The 15,488-nt window shown below is 44.4% G+C and overlaps 1 protein-coding gene across 1 annotated transcript in view; it reads right to left on the minus strand.

Moving 5' to 3' along the window:
• Positions 1-1,074: 1,074 nt before the first annotated feature.
• Positions 1,075-15,488, minus strand: part of LOC103359854 (bone morphogenetic protein receptor type-2) — a 36,545-nt gene continuing 22,131 nt past the window's right edge. Inside the window, exons 6-13 of the mRNA XM_008285405.1 lie at positions 13,283-13,513; positions 10,362-10,476; positions 8,917-9,077; positions 6,627-6,774; positions 6,220-6,356; positions 5,525-5,697; positions 4,084-5,423; positions 1,075-2,898 (exon numbers count right to left, since the gene is read on the minus strand). Coding sequence (XP_008283627.1) covers positions 2,645-2,898; positions 4,084-5,423; positions 5,525-5,697; positions 6,220-6,356; positions 6,627-6,774; positions 8,917-9,077; positions 10,362-10,476; positions 13,283-13,513 — 2,559 coding nt within the window. The 3' untranslated portion in view covers positions 1,075-2,644. The remainder of the gene's footprint in view (positions 2,899-4,083; positions 5,424-5,524; positions 5,698-6,219; positions 6,357-6,626; positions 6,775-8,916; positions 9,078-10,361; positions 10,477-13,282; positions 13,514-15,488) is intronic.

The following is a 15,488-nucleotide window of genomic DNA, read 5'->3' on the forward strand; positions in this document are numbered from 1 at the left end:
GGATTACCTCCACATTCTTCAGGGAAACCTAAAATCATCAGACAGAAGTTTGGGTTCAGGTGTTAAAACAAACACATATGACCCCAAGCGCACATCAGAACCAGTGAAGAAATGGCTGAAACATCCTAGAATTAAGGTGGTGTAGCCAAAGTTCTGCCTTTAACTCCATCTATAACATCTGGACTGTGATGGAGAAACAAGTTTGTGTCAGAAAACCAACACATTTAGTTGAACTGCACCAAATCTGTCAAGAGAAGTGGTCAAAGACACAAACCGGCCCAGCTGAGGTGGAAATGGCCAGAGGACGTCTAACCAAATATCAGCGTTACTGTTTGCATATTTATGACCAGCACATTGTGTCATGTTTCCAGAAGACCTTTAACCTAAAACTATTTACATGATTGTTTTTGTGACAGACGTGTTGCAGTCGTTCCATTATTGGAATCTATTCATCACCTTCCATTAAAGAAAAGGCAAAATCCACAACAGTCACTCAGATAGCTAGAAAATGAAAAAAAAGTAATAATAAAAAAAAAAGAAGCTAAATGATAATTTACTGACATAAGACGTTGATTTTGCTTTGTGGTTAAAAAGAATATAAAAAAACAAAAAACAAAACTGTCCTGGACAAATTGGAGCACTTTGCTGATGAGCAGTGGACCAGAACACCTGTCAACAGGTGAGAAGTCTGACAGAGTTACAGAAACACCTGATGGCAGTGATTGGCTCAGAGGGTTGTTCAGCTAAATATTAGTTTATGGGTCCATCAGGCTGGTTTGATTGTTGTTGTTTTTAAAAAATATTTCTGTTGAACCACAATTCAAAAGCAATGTCATGATTTTCTTTTTATTTGTCAATTTCAACTTATTTCAGTGACTGAAGCTGTTTTTTCCTTCTTCAATGGGAGGCTGTGAATACATCTGAGCTCGACTGTAGGAGTTTGTGGAAACTCAAGGCTGCCCTGATCTACACAGTCTTTACAAGTGGGTGTCTTGTTCACGACTGTACGTACATTCTTGTTTACGGCTGAGTCATGCCTGAGACCCAAATGAGGCGTGTTCTTAGCATTTATACTCAATAATTATTTCATACATTTATTGAGATTTTTTTTCTTCCATATTGACTCGAAAATGTTTACAGAAACTGTACCAAGCAGACGCATAGCAATGGAATCAAAGGCCATGTCCATTGAATGCAAAACAGAATTCCATAAAAATGATGCAAATATTAATGCAATACACGTACATGTGTTTTTTTCATACAAATTACAGATTACAAAAACATAAATGAGATCTTTTCATATGCCCTGAAGCAGCGCTGAAAATACAGAATGAGTAGAATGACATTTCAGCACGCCTGTACAGCGCTAGGCCCCGACAACTCTAATGTTTGCTGACATAAAGAAACACAACACGTGCACACTCACGCACACACACCGAGTCAGTCATACAAACATCAAGGGATGAGACAACAAGAAGCAGAAATAATATCCAGCGTGCTTCAGTGGGGTTTGGTTTTTCGTTTTAAAGTCTCGTTTCTGATTTCAAACAGTATTCAAAGAGCAGAATCTGGGCTTTTAGTGTTTCTGGTCTTTCAGTCGCACAGAGACGGTTCAACACAGTCCACACAGTCCACAGTGAGGTCAGGTGATAGTGGTACAGCAATAGAGTCGGCCACTGTAACAGATCCCTCCGTAGGTTTGATTCTGGTGATCGTAGAGTTAAGAGGCCCCAGAGTTTGAGCCATTCCTGGTGTAACTGTGCAAGCAGAGAAGTTCAATGATAACCCACTTTTCCAGTCAGCTGGGATTGATTGTTAGTGTTTGTGTCCCCCTAGAGATAGTCCAGAGAAGAAGGAAAAGAGGAGGATTGTCATCCATGTTCTCCTCTCGAGTCGGGGGTGATAGTGTGTAGTGGATTGTTTACAAAACGATTGTGACTATTCATAAGTGCAACAGAGATTAACAAATATATCAAAATAATGACAAAAAAGACCAAAATAATAAAAGCAATAAAAACATTGAAAGCATCTAAAAGCTACATCCTATTGCACAATTAAAAAGTATGATACAAAAAATGGATACATCGTGAAATAGACAAGAATTGGTATTGCATACAAATCAAGGAAATAAAAAAGTAGTTTGTTCTGTCTTTTAAGACCGTCAATTCTTTTACAGAGCCCACGCTCAAACTGCCTGATACAGCAAAGGATGAGACACAGAACGCTCCGAGTGTTGATTGTTTGTCATCGCCTATTTAAGTTTAGAGACCACCTTTTGTTGTGGTCGCAACAGACAGGACTTAAAAACACTGATTTTAATCGGTTCAAAGTGCACATAGGAAAAAATAAAGAATTCCATTCAAAACATCACTATGTTCATGAGGATGAAACAAACCAACAAAGGGAGATTAATAAAAAGTGGAAACAGAAGCAAATGAGAATGCTGCATAGCTGGATTCCATTTAAAGCAATGCCATCAGAAAGACACACAGGAGCGAGACAGACCTAATTACTGTACATGATCAGACTCGACTGTTCACGACACTCTCCATAGCTTCCTCTTGCTGATTCAGAGCAGAGAGCTCAACAGATAGAAACCAAGTGCTCTCTTGTCATTTTTTCCATTTCGTCAAGGGGTCTGAGTTCACACGTGCGTGTCGCTGGGCTCGCTGGCCAAGCTCCCTCCTCGCAGAAAGATGGCCGAACTGGACTTGGGCCGGTTCTGACTGTGGCCTTGACCTTGGGTGGACCCGTTGTTGTTGACCTCCGGCCCCCGGGTGTCTGTGGAGATGACCCATGTGGTGGGTCGCCACTTCTTGAGAGAATACGGCGTTTTGACGCGCTTCTTGATCTTATCTCCCGTCCCCAAGGCTCCGTCAGGCTGGACCAGACTGTCGCCTGGAAAAGAGGACGGAACATGGATCAGTACCGCACAGAAAGTTTTGTGTTTGAAACATGAAATACCAGCAAGTCTCCTGGAGGAGGCCATGCAGCAAGTTCTCCTTCTCATCACTTAAAGAAGCACTCTGGCAGCCACACCTTCAGTATTTATTAGTCCTGTGTTTTTCTTTTTTTGGTCAATAACATGTAGTAAATGAAGGGTTAAAAATCCAAAGCACAACTTCTCAAAGCCCTCGGTTACCTCTACTCCTATTTTATGTGACCAATCGCGCAGAAGACTGAAGAAAACATCTGAGAAAACCCCTAATAGCTGCAGATTCATTTTCTGTCAGCTGTAATTAGGAGTTCTAATAAACAACAGAGAGGTCTGTCTCCATCCACAGACATTTTAGAAGGATTGTCCACAATCCGAGCAGCAGAGGTAGAAGCATCCTGATCTGTTGTCTCCAACCACAAGGACATCTTACGTTTGCATTCCAACTTTCATGCACACAGTTCATCATAACTGCATTTAATGTGTTTAATAAGAATGACTAATAATGTAATTCAGCAGGAGTGCTGACATGATTAGTAACTTAGATTCCTCAGCTGACACGATATAATCCACAATGTGCCAAACATCTCCAGCTCCAAAAATGTGACTACTGGCGTGAATCTGCTGATCCTCTCCTCCTTCTTGTCAACACATTCAGTGCACAGAGCCAAGCCAACACATCTAACAACAAACATTATGTATGCATCAAACCTCCATGTATCTCAGTACTTCGAGCCATAGAGCTCCACTATCTGTCCAAAAACTCACAAGTTTATTTTGACTTAGTCCTGCTGCCACAATGTTCTCTGGATCCACCAAAAATGGATCCATCTGCAGCTGATCAACAGTCAACAACAAATGTACTGTTTCCCCTGTTTGAGAAATGTTTCATACTATGTACAGTGAGGAGCCGTTTTTTTTAAATTACTGAGACGGTTTGAAAAATTAAACTGGTGTTAAACTTTGACATCTTTGTAGGAAGCAGTGGCCTCGGGGCTCAGAGTGATGCACTGCTGGGGTTTGTTCAGAATAACAAAACCACTGAATATCAGCAGGTTGACCATTAAAACTTGAAGGATGTGATGAGTCTCGGTTCAACAAAACTGACTAGAAAACTGTTTGTGTACGGTGTTGGGAGATAAAGTCACCTAGTGAGGCCAGGTCCTGTGTTGTGAAGGACAGGTCCAGGGAGTTGGGTCTCTCGGGCCTGCGGGCTCTGGGCTGCCTGAGCAGGGCCTCTCCTCTCATGGTGACTGGAGCTTCCCCCTGGGGGGCTGTTGCGACAGACCCTGCCCCCGAGCTCTCTCCTGGAGGCCCTGTAGTTTCCCTGCTTCCTTCCTCTCCACTTCCCTCCTCGTCTCCTCCATCGCTCTCCCCTCCGCTCTCGCCGTCGCCCTGGCCGTGGCCGGTGTTGCTGTTGTTGTTGTTGGTGTTGGGTCGGGCTGAGCGGAGAGCGGCCACGCTCGAGGACGCGTCTCTCTGATCGGTCTGCTCTCGTTCTCGGCTCAGAAGCGGCTCGTGTTCGTCGGGGCTGGCTGTGATGACCCCGAGGCTCAGCCGGCTGTCGTCTGACCTCAGGGCTCCGGACCCGTTCTGAGTTAAGTTGGATCCTCCAAAACCTGTTGCGCCACCTGCCACGATGGGCGAGATTCCAGCGCTGGCGTGACCGTTAACGGCGCCGTTGATGCTACCGTTGACATGCGTGTCTCGTAGAACGGGTATGTTGTTTGTGCTTGTGCCCCGGTGAGCCTCTACAGCTGTGTTTGTGCCTGTTACTGCACCAATGTTCATCTTTGTTCCCTCCACCTGCCGCAGGTTGGACTTCCCAGAGCGTCCAAACTTGAACCTGAGCGAAGACGATGACGATTCCTTCTTAGTGGGTTTGTTGCGCAGGGGCAGACTGGACGGCCTCTTGGGCAGGTTCTGCTGCTTGGGCAGGGGGAAGATGGTGGTGGGCATAGTGGCAGCGGGGTCTGATGAGCCGGAGGCCTCACTGGCCATCTTGATGAGCGGGTAAAGAAGGCTGGAACTGCCAGGGCTCAGCGGGTCTGGTGAGCAGAACTGCTTCTGTGAGTGCTCCATCAGGTTTTCATCTGAGCTCTCCTTCAGGTTCTTGTCCACCTCTTTAGGGTCCAGCTTGGTGGTTTCCAGGTCTTCCTGGGTCAGGTGTAAGCAGACAGGGACTGTGGCGGCCCCTGTGGGTCCCTCCGACTCAGAGATGATAGTGGTGGTTGTAGTGGAGGCTGAAGGGCTGCCCCTCAGGCCCATGCTGGTGCTGCTGCCCTCTGGGCTGGGCAGACGGGCGTTAGCTTGCTGCTGGCGCTCCTGGTTGATGGAGTTCCTGTTTCTCTCTCCAGTCCCAACCCCAGCTCTGCCAGTCACAGAGCTAGTGGAGTCCACCTGTGTGTTCTTGGCCACCCCCTCGTGCTCTTCGATGTAGGAGGAGGGATGGTCTGTGTACGGGCCAGACTTTGGTGTCATGCGATTTCTGGTTTAAAACATTAAAAAGGACACAGTGAAAAAAATGTTACAGGAGATCATTTGAAACAGTTTCTCCAAGGCCAGAGGTGGTTGTGTGTTTAGCCGTACCTCTCATTGTGCAGTGTTGTGGACATGGGGTTGAGTGTAGGGCTGACTGACTTGGAGCGGTCCCATATGAGGAGCAGCTCCGCCAGGCGTTCCTCGGCACACTGTGCAGTGAGGCGGGCCTCGGCGTCCTGGTCCCAGCAGTCCTCCATCGTCTCTTTCAGAGAGCGAACCGCCTGAAAGAGGCATATCAACTTATATAGTATAATATATTTACAACATGGAAACAAGGTGAGCACACTTTGCGACAGACATTGTCTTGACTTCATCTCCTGATCTGTGACGGCACATGTCCACAGGATGTTTTCACATGAGACAAATAGACCACTTCCCAACATTAGATGCTTTGTGGGTGTACAGGTTGGACAGATGACTGACAGCTGCTCTCCATGTTGTGATATATTAAGTGATATATATATAAAAGGAATAAATGTTTATACAGATGTGAACAAAACATGACCTACACTTGTACAGACTGTGGATAACATGGCAGTGTTGAGCCTCCAGCAGCTCCATGATGGACTGATTAAAACACATGCATCTCTGACTGCTGTGTTATACGTGATCTGCTGCATTTCCCAGAGCAAATCTAGACTACGTTCAGCTCTATAAACAAGAGTTTGGTTGTATTTTTTTACAGTATGATGATATTACTCCAGCACTATACGTCTGGCTCTGCTTTCCACACTGACACATACCAAACTGTTCTCTTTCCAGGCTTCGGGGAATTTGGGCCGTTGCTTCTCCCTGGATACAAGGACCTGCATGTCCTCAAACGTCGGGTGGTTCCCTGCCTCCGCCTGAAAGGCCATCTGGTACTCTGGCACAGACTCTCCTGCAGGCAGGCAAGGACAGGGAGGGGAAGGATGTCTTAGATATGTTTGATGTCGTAGAAATACTCACTAAGCTCGTTATGATTATACCCTGTTTACAACGCATGAGAAATTTCTTCAATTTCTGAGCAGAAATGAAAGCAGTGCTGCAAACACGTATATAATTGACGCAGCAGTATCCGCTCCTACGGTAGAAATGACTCAGAGCAGACTTCACACAGAGGAAGTTCTGCTCCTGAGTTCATCTGTGGATTTGTCTTCCTGTGTCTCACCTGGGAAAAGATCAGTACATCTCATGAAGGTCTCCCAGTAGACCAGGCCAAGGGCATACATATCCACCTGCTTTAGTGCCGACTCACAGTCCCTCAGGTTCACCGCGCCCTCCAGCACCTCTGGAGCCATGTAGCGGATGGTCCCCACCTGGCAGACGAAGGAGGTGTAAAGGGAGGGATGAGGGGTGGAGGAGGGGTGGGGATGAGGAAACATGTGCAATGAAACATGAGGTGAGACGGGAGGGGAACAAATGGGAAGAAAAAGACAAGGTCAGGAGAAATGTGATAACTCAGTTCCAAAGGGAAAAAAAATAAAGAAAATGTTCATAACTGAGATGTTAGCGATAACATTGTACCGGCAAGCTAAGCATGAGTACTTCTGGCTGTTTCCTCAACAAAAGCATCAACCTAGTGTTAGCTAGTTGTAGACTAGGTACCACCCAGCTAACACTATACAATACAGCAACTTAAATGATCAGTTTTGGAGTTGTAGAGTTGTGTTCATCAAATTTTCTTGACCTCCTACCTCCTTGTGACTGACCACAGTTGAATAAAGCTGCTGACTTCTCTGAGCCACTTTAAATATTTGATACATTCGCTAGACTCAGCCACAAACACTACGATATAAAAGTAATGAGTTCAGCACAAACCTGAAAAAGCAAACTACTGACTATAACAAGTCAGAAAAGTCCTTTGGAACCATTTCAAAGCAGCTACTGATCCCAATATCAACTGTGCAAACAATTGTTTGTATGTATAACGTACATGGTACAGTTGTGTCAATGATCAGCAAGAAAACTCAAACTATCACCTGCTGCTAAGAGACATTCTTCAGTACGGTCAAGAGTCAACAACGGTGTACAAAAAAGCAGGTCTGCAGAATTAGAAGGTGCTAGCTGGGTTCAAGGGCCTTCTAATTCACTGCAGAATTAAAAGTCAGTTTCCACAGTGAGGCGTGTTTTACATCGCCATGGGCTGAGAAGCTGCTGTGCAAAAAGGAAGCCCTTCCTCCAGAAGTGGCACCTTAAGGCTTAACTTATGTTTGCTGCTGACAGAAGAAGAGGCCTTCTGGAGGAAGGCTCTGTGGCCAAAGAAACAAAACTGAACTATTTGGCCACAATGACCAGAAATATGTTTGGAGGAGAAGGAGAAGGTGAGGCTCTTCACCCCAAGTGGCTGTTCTGCTGCCAGTAGACACAAAAGTCATGGAATAATGAAGGAGGATTACGTCCACATTCTTCAGGAAAACCTAAAATCGTTAGCCAGAAAATTTGACCTGGACGCAGTGGGGTGTTCCAGCAAGACAACAACCCTAAACATACATTACAAACAGTAAAGAAATCAGGCCAGAACTAAGGTTTTAGAATGACCTCCAAAGTCCTGACCGTAGCCCCACTGAGAACCTGAGGACTGTGCTGAACAAAAGAAATTGTGTCAGGAAGCCAACAAATGTAGTTGAACACAACCAGAAGCTGGTGTCAGCTGGGAGCTGTGCAGATGAGCGCGCACGTAGAGAAAACAGATGCCATCTTGGCCATGTTGACACACTTTGACTTTAAATGACATGATAGAGAACAAATGGGGTCTAGAGGTCTGACGCAGACTCAAGCAAACACACAAGACTCTTTATTCCCCCACGTTTACTCCTTCAGGTGGGTTCAATCAGCAGCGTGTGTCTCACCACTGTCAAGAGGTGACCGGAGTTGATTTAAATTGTTGATATATTTATTTAAATCAGCTTCAGTAATTATTCCAAAACAATAAGCTTTATGATCGGCGATGAGCTCTGAGCTAACAAACAGGCCGCTGGTTGTTCTTCCTGAAAGTTGTTGGGGTCATATGCAGCTTGAGATGAAGACTGCATACACGACTATAGGTCTAAAAGACAGCTACGTGTTCTACACAGAGGTGGTAGAAAATTATACAAAAACACAACAACCAATTCAATCATAATATATGAATGGTGTACATATAGACATATGCAGGAAACAGTTTTAGCTGTTTTCTATATTTAGACCTTTTAGGACTAAACCTGCACACTCACAGCAGCCACTGGTCTACGACAGAAACATTTGTTCAAATGATGGTCAGTCCAAACACAAACACCTTCAAATGGAATGAGATAAGATTCATTTTAAGTGCAAAGTGCTGTCAGATTATTTAACTTGAATCCTATCACTAAACAAATAGCTAAACGGGTTAACTAGTGGCTGAGGTAAATATATGCCTGCTCTCTGTTGTGTTGTGCAGTGAACTCATACAGAGATTGATATCAGCTCTGCTTCCTCACCTCACTTATAGCAGCATTTTCCTCCTCCCCGTGACGCGCCGGCCTGTTTCCTGTCAGCTTCATGGACAGGCCGAAATCGATGATAACACATGTGCCGTCAGCCTTAACGAGAATGTTCCGGCTGTTCAGGTCCCTGTGGGAAACCGCTGGCTTGTACAAGTCTTGAGGGAGGAGAGAGGGAAATCGTAAAGAGAGGATCAGAAGAGGACCCTAGACAAAAGACTCAGGCTAATTTCTGTTTCATTAAAAATTGAAGCCAGTACAGCACTCCCAAAATTCTACTTCCCAGTCACAATGTAGGCAGGTTTTGTGGTATTTGCTAATGAACGATAACATCCAGAGAATCCCTTCAAATGGCTTTCTATTTCTCTTATTATTCATTGTTCACCAAAGCAAGCTGCACTATCAACAGACAGCTAAACCCTCTAATCTAATCTACAACAATAGGATTAAGACCACAGCAGTAGCTCGTCGCTGTAGCGTCTTACTGTCCAGCAGAGGGTGCAGTGAGGCAGAGGCTGCTGGAAGCCGTGGCAGTCACTACAGCTATCTGCTGCCTGCTATTGATGTGCAGGATGAGTGGGGGAGGATGACGACTGTACCAAAGCCCATGAGATTCTGCTGTAAGCAGCTACACACAGCACTTACAAACATCACTCCCTCTTTAGCTTTTTCTTCGGTCACTCCTCTGCCCAGCCCATCACTTCAGCTCTGACTGTTTTTTCTCTACACAAGCACCAACTCCCCCATATGTACAAACAGGAAGAACTTCTATTTGTTTGGCAGCCTTTAAACACAACTGCACTTTCTGCCCTCGTCACTTCGAAGCCTGTTTTATGTGTATCTGTGATAATGAAGCAAAATGAGGGAGGCCAGTGCAGCTGCTGAGGCTGAGGCTTGGTGACATGAGAGAAAAAAACGAGTTGAGAGTTCAGCTTTCAGTTGTGCCTCTGATTTCACTGCGCCACAGGGATATTCTGATGTTATCTGAATCCCGATCTTTCCTCGCTAGTTTGTTGCTCTCTTGATTTTTCACTCTCTCTGAGGCTAGCTCGAGGCCAGTCTATAAATACCCTCGGCAGGGCGTGCACGCAACGTGTATGTGTGTGTTTGTCAAAATGCAGGGATGCAAAGTGCTCCAAGACAAACAGACCCACGTGGAGCTGCAGTGTGCAGCATGTAAGATGGCTCGGGCACTTGAATCCAAACAGAAAGAGAAACACACACACACTATCTAAAGCCTTTCTAAATAATCTGAACTAACTGGGCTAAACACACAGAAAGCTTTCCCATTTTCCACCACAATTCTTTGTATGTGTTTGTGTATCAGTAACAGATGGAAGCAGCAGACTTGGAACTTGAGCCCGTGTAAACTGTGAGCAGTTATGTAATTAACTGTGTGTGTTGGTGTGCATGTCTTTGTGTTTGCGTGCCCTCCAGCTAACCTCCTTTGAAGAGCTCGGTGTGCAGGTACGCCAGGCCACGGGTGACGGAGTGAGCCAGCCGGCAGCTGCTGACCCAATCGTTGGTCTGGACACTCAGGTAGCGACTCAGAGAGCCCTGAGGAGGACACGGAGGATGTGAAGAGAGCCGACAGAGAAGGTAAAGGAACGTAGAGGGTGAGGGATGAAGGAGGGATAACAAGAGACAGATAACAGATGGAAGAGGAGAGTCCAAGGTGAAAAAGGGTGTTTGGATAAAAGAGGAGAGTGAATACATAGAAGAAGAAAAAAAAGTCACTTTCAAGACCTGACAGAGAGGAAAAAAAACACAAGTCAACAAACACAAGGGTGTGTGTTCAACCATGAGCCAGAGAGGGCCCATGACTTTTCATACTTGTAGTCTTCACCTTCCTCTTTAAGCGATGCTTGTGACGCCCAATAATGTGCAACTTTAACCATGACAGTAATTCTGCCAGTGCTACTCTATTCAGCCCTCTCTACCACCAACTCACTTTGCACTACATACCAACTAGTAGCATCTGTACTATCAGTCAAATCCCAGCAGGGTCGAAACTGACAATTTAAAGACTGACTTCACATTTTGTACTCAAAAAAGCGCTTGACCTTCACTCTCAAAAGCACTGCAGCTGCCTTCAGTGATGAGGCTTCCGCCAAATAAAACCAATTTGCAATTCAGGTTCATAAATTAAGTGTAAGGTTATGAAGTATGATGAGTTTCAGGAGCAACTCAATAAAAACTTGTTTACCAGGAATTATACAGAATAAAATTAATTTCCCTTCGAAATTGTGTCTGTCAGCCTCGATAATCTATTATTGTCTGGGCCCTGGTTCACACGCAAACACACCGATGCACATACACATACACTTAATCAATCTCAAGGCAATTTGTGCATCTGCTGCTAAAGACAATTACATTAAATCTGTTTGTTTTAAATAAATTATATTATCATTTACTTGAATGCATTATGTGTCCCAATCTCCTGTCCTGACTTGCACGGTGTTTCCATGACAATGTGTATTAGACTAATGGCTACGACACATAATAGGCTCCTTTCATAAAGTGGAAGGGGGTCAGCTGACTCGTAATTAGCAGAAGGTTTGGACAGTAAGAATATGCAGCTTTTAGGTAAGGCCACATTAATATTGAAGAGTTCCTAGAGGCAGCTTTTAGCAGTCAGTGTTGATGTTTCTTGTTAACTTAACCAGCTGCATGTTAATTGGTCTGCAGGAAAAAGATGGGTGTTGAGTGGAATGATTATAACTTTTCACTGACAATGACTCCAGTCTGTCCAGGCTCGCTGTGCTCAGGCCTGGCCGAGGGAGTGCCGCCTCCCAACCCAGCTCGCTGAGCGCACACACGTAGGAAGTCACGTAATTCATCTTTTTTAGTACTCGAAGGATTAGACCATTCCTGAATCGGTCAGTTACAAAACTGATGGGAGTTCATGTTGTTAGTCAAATTGTTTCTGCTCTCGTCTCTTGTAAACTTGACAGAATTGCCTCTGATGCAGTACAGTAGCCGAGAGGTGTCAATCCAAGAGAGAATGTGATAAAATTGCTGATTTTCCTGAGAACTGATATGTGCTAAGCTGCTGCCTGTGTGCAGGATTTAACAGAGAAACAGGAAAACGATATGCATCACCAATCCATATTGATGTGTCGGTTACTGTCCTACAGCTGTTTTTAAAGTCCCTCTCCAGTCATTAATTAATCCCAAAAAAAACTCCTTTGTGTCACATTTTATTTTATTTTTTTAAAGTTTTTTTTTGGCCTTTGTGCCTTTATTGGATAGTTTTTAGTCAGAGAGAGACAGGAAAGTAGGGGAGAAGAACGGGGGGAGGACATGTGGGAAAGAGTCATGAGCAGGATTTGAACTCATGACCTCCACATGGGGACTGTAACCCTACACATGGGACACCAGCTCCACCAGGTGAGCTATAGCGGCGCCCACATTTTAAGTTTTTTCCCCCATGAAAATAATCCCCTCCTGCCTTAAAATGACTTAGATGTCACTCAAAGCTGCTGCTTTCTTAAAACTGTGCAACTCTGCTCAACACTGTGAACTTGTGTAATATTGGAGTCAGCAGGGTTTCACAAAGTCTGCCGTTAAGAATGAGGGGAGGACACCGTAGCAACATTACACGAACAGAGACTTTTCTCTTCTTGACAGCGAACAACACAATGCTGCTTTTCAGAGCTTCTTACGACTGACTGAAGTAACTTGACTGTGACTGCAGGAACTTCCTACTACAGAGACTCAGTTCACACAATAAACCCACTGGTCTACATGACTAGTGTCCCTGAAGGAGATGTGCAGTCAGGCTGTGGGTGTGTTACTGTTTAAAAACACATTAATTCATAGAGTTATTCACTGTTTGTTTACCTCGATAGTCTGGGATGGGCAGTGATGGAGAAAATACTTAAATCTTTTACTCAAGTAACATTACTAATACAACACTGTAGAAGTCCTGCAGGGAAACAGTCACTTAAAGTACAAGAATGTCAGCTATAATCAGTGAAATGTGCTGTGGTGGCTTTACTATAATACAGTATGTTATATAATTAGATTACTATTTGTCATGCAATAATGTAACTATATAATAATGTAATAAACCAGAATTTTACAACTGCAGTAACTTGGATAACATCCAACTCTTAGAATAGAAATTGAGAATGTTCAATAACCAGAATTGGAATCAGAATCAATAAAACACAGTGTATTAGTCACCAAACACACCTGCTTCCTGTGTTTACCTGCTGTAATCTACTGGTCTTTGTGGCCCCTGCAATTCTGGGGCCTTAATTAAAGCGGTGCTGCCTAATCAACCAGGACTGAAACCTTAGAAACAAACATAAACATCTGAGGTATCAACATATAAAACTTCCTGCTCTCCAGTACTCACATGTGGGTAGTAGTCCATGACCAGGAGGTACTCTGTGCGTCCCTCTGGGCCTGTCCGCTCATCAGCAGCCACAAACCGGGCGATGTTTTCGTGTTCGAGCAGCGGCAGACGATAGATTGAGCATTCGTTGAGGAAGTTCTGGCGGTTGGCTGCAGTGAACACCTTCACAGCGACAGGCCGCTCATCCAGAGAACCACAGTACACCGCACCGTACCGGCCACGCCCAATCAGCTGGATGGGGGTGTTGATGGGAAAAGACTATTAATAGACTTCTTTGACATTCTAGACCTTGAGCACTCTCTTGTCTAAGAAGAAAGTGTGAAAGAAATGCTAATTTTGTTCGTGCTGCTATAAACTCTTTGTCACAGAAATAATGACACGATAGAGAAAGATTACTTGACGAATACAAAGAGGCCGAAAACAGAAACACAAAGGTGCAGACAAATACAGCCACTCAGGCAGGCGGAGGAGAGATAGGAAATGAATCCAATTACAGGCCAACAGCAGGGTTAAACAGCTAGAATGGTCCTAAGTTCGTCCCAAACCTGAGCCAGACCATGCTATTAAACATTCTGTCTGAAAGAGTCATCTGCAATGCACTAAAAAAATTAATTCTGGAGTGCATTTATTTCTGTGTAATTTCCCTCTCCAACATTTATCTCTGGCCATAAAACATACTGTGGAAAACAATGAGTCCTGTTTTGTCTGAGTAAGCCTCCCTGGCCTGTTACCCCTCCCCACAGGCAACCAGTTTAATGTGAAAAAACAAGCGCCTGCACTTGATAAGGCGCAAGGACAGTGTTCAATATTCAATTTCTGCTTGAGAAAAATGTCGATCTCCGTGGGCTAGAAAACACTAAACAGGGGTCAGAAAGAGGGAGAAACACGACTGCACCTGTGTAGTTCAATAACGATGTTCAGTGCTATCTTTCTGTTTTGGAAAAGATAGCACTGAGCTAGGAGGTAAAACTGTAACGCTGAAGACATGAAGTCACTCTGTTGGCCTTTTTACCCAATTCACTAGAAATCCCTGCAAATCATTTGAGTGCTCATAATATCGTGTTTATTTCCCCTTTGAGTCGGTTACCGGCACTGCTTTCATCTCTTGCAGAGACTAGTGTAAGTCAGACTCAGTGCCTGGTTCTGATTTTGTCAATCATCATATGACAAGGCAAAGGAAAGCAAGGATGCCTTTAATGAAAGTGCTGTGTGTTGGAAAAACTAAAAATGCAGAAACACCAGCATGATCATTTCAAATAAATTGTACAGAGCCTGCTTTCTTATTTATTTATGAAGTAAAATTCTGTCCTTTCTAATGTCACAGCCGCTGGCTTTGCTGTAGAAGTTTGGAAAGCATAACGAAGCAACATAGAAAATAAAATCTGCATCAGGCTGCGAAATCATTGCTGAAGCATGTTAGACGTGTACGATGAGTGTGTGGTGAATCACAGGACTTCAGTATAAATAGAAAAAACTGTATAAGAGCAGAGGCACATCATGCTTCTGCACCACTTGTGCTATGGTTTCAAATTGCAGCTCTGAGAGGTCACATGCTTTCAAAATACGGCCACTACCAGAGTATTGTTCATTATTTCATGCTGCAGTCGGGTTGGCTGGCTTGTACATATTGATCATAGCGGCAGTCATTGTGCTTTCTCTCAGTCTCTCTGTTTGATCACAAAGCTCCAGATTGGCCATCAGTGAGCGCATCTTAGTGTCACCTCACAGCATCATGTTGAATCAACAACCACAGATCTGACCACATTTCACTTGCAGCTGCTTCCTACCTCAGTCAGCCCAACATTGAACATTGTGAAATGGTCTTTACCAGAGAAATGTGACTAATGACACAGGATCTGTATTGTGTAATGGTATGGGAACGACCCGGACTGGCCGGACCGTCACAGTTCCAGTTAGCAATGATGACTATCAAGCCGAAAACGCACATGATTTTTGTAATATGCGTTTACCCCTGTTCTAAACTACAAAAAGTGCTGAGTAATACTGAAAATAAATTGGCAGTTTTCTCGTTGGTTAACAAAATGGCAGGCCTGGTTTATCTGGACAGCTTCACGAGGCTCCTGCTGCTTGCCATACAACACGAGGGGAGACTGGTCAGATAGCATGTGTCGTACTCAGAACAGGCACGATTCCAAGGACACCACTCAGGCTGAAACACACCAGAGCTTTCCTATGTATTTCAATT

This window comes from Stegastes partitus, unplaced genomic scaffold (assembly GCF_000690725.1).
Source record: "Stegastes partitus isolate 25-593 unplaced genomic scaffold, Stegastes_partitus-1.0.2 Scaffold401, whole genome shotgun sequence".
NCBI lineage: Eukaryota > Metazoa > Chordata > Actinopteri > Pomacentridae > Stegastes > Stegastes partitus.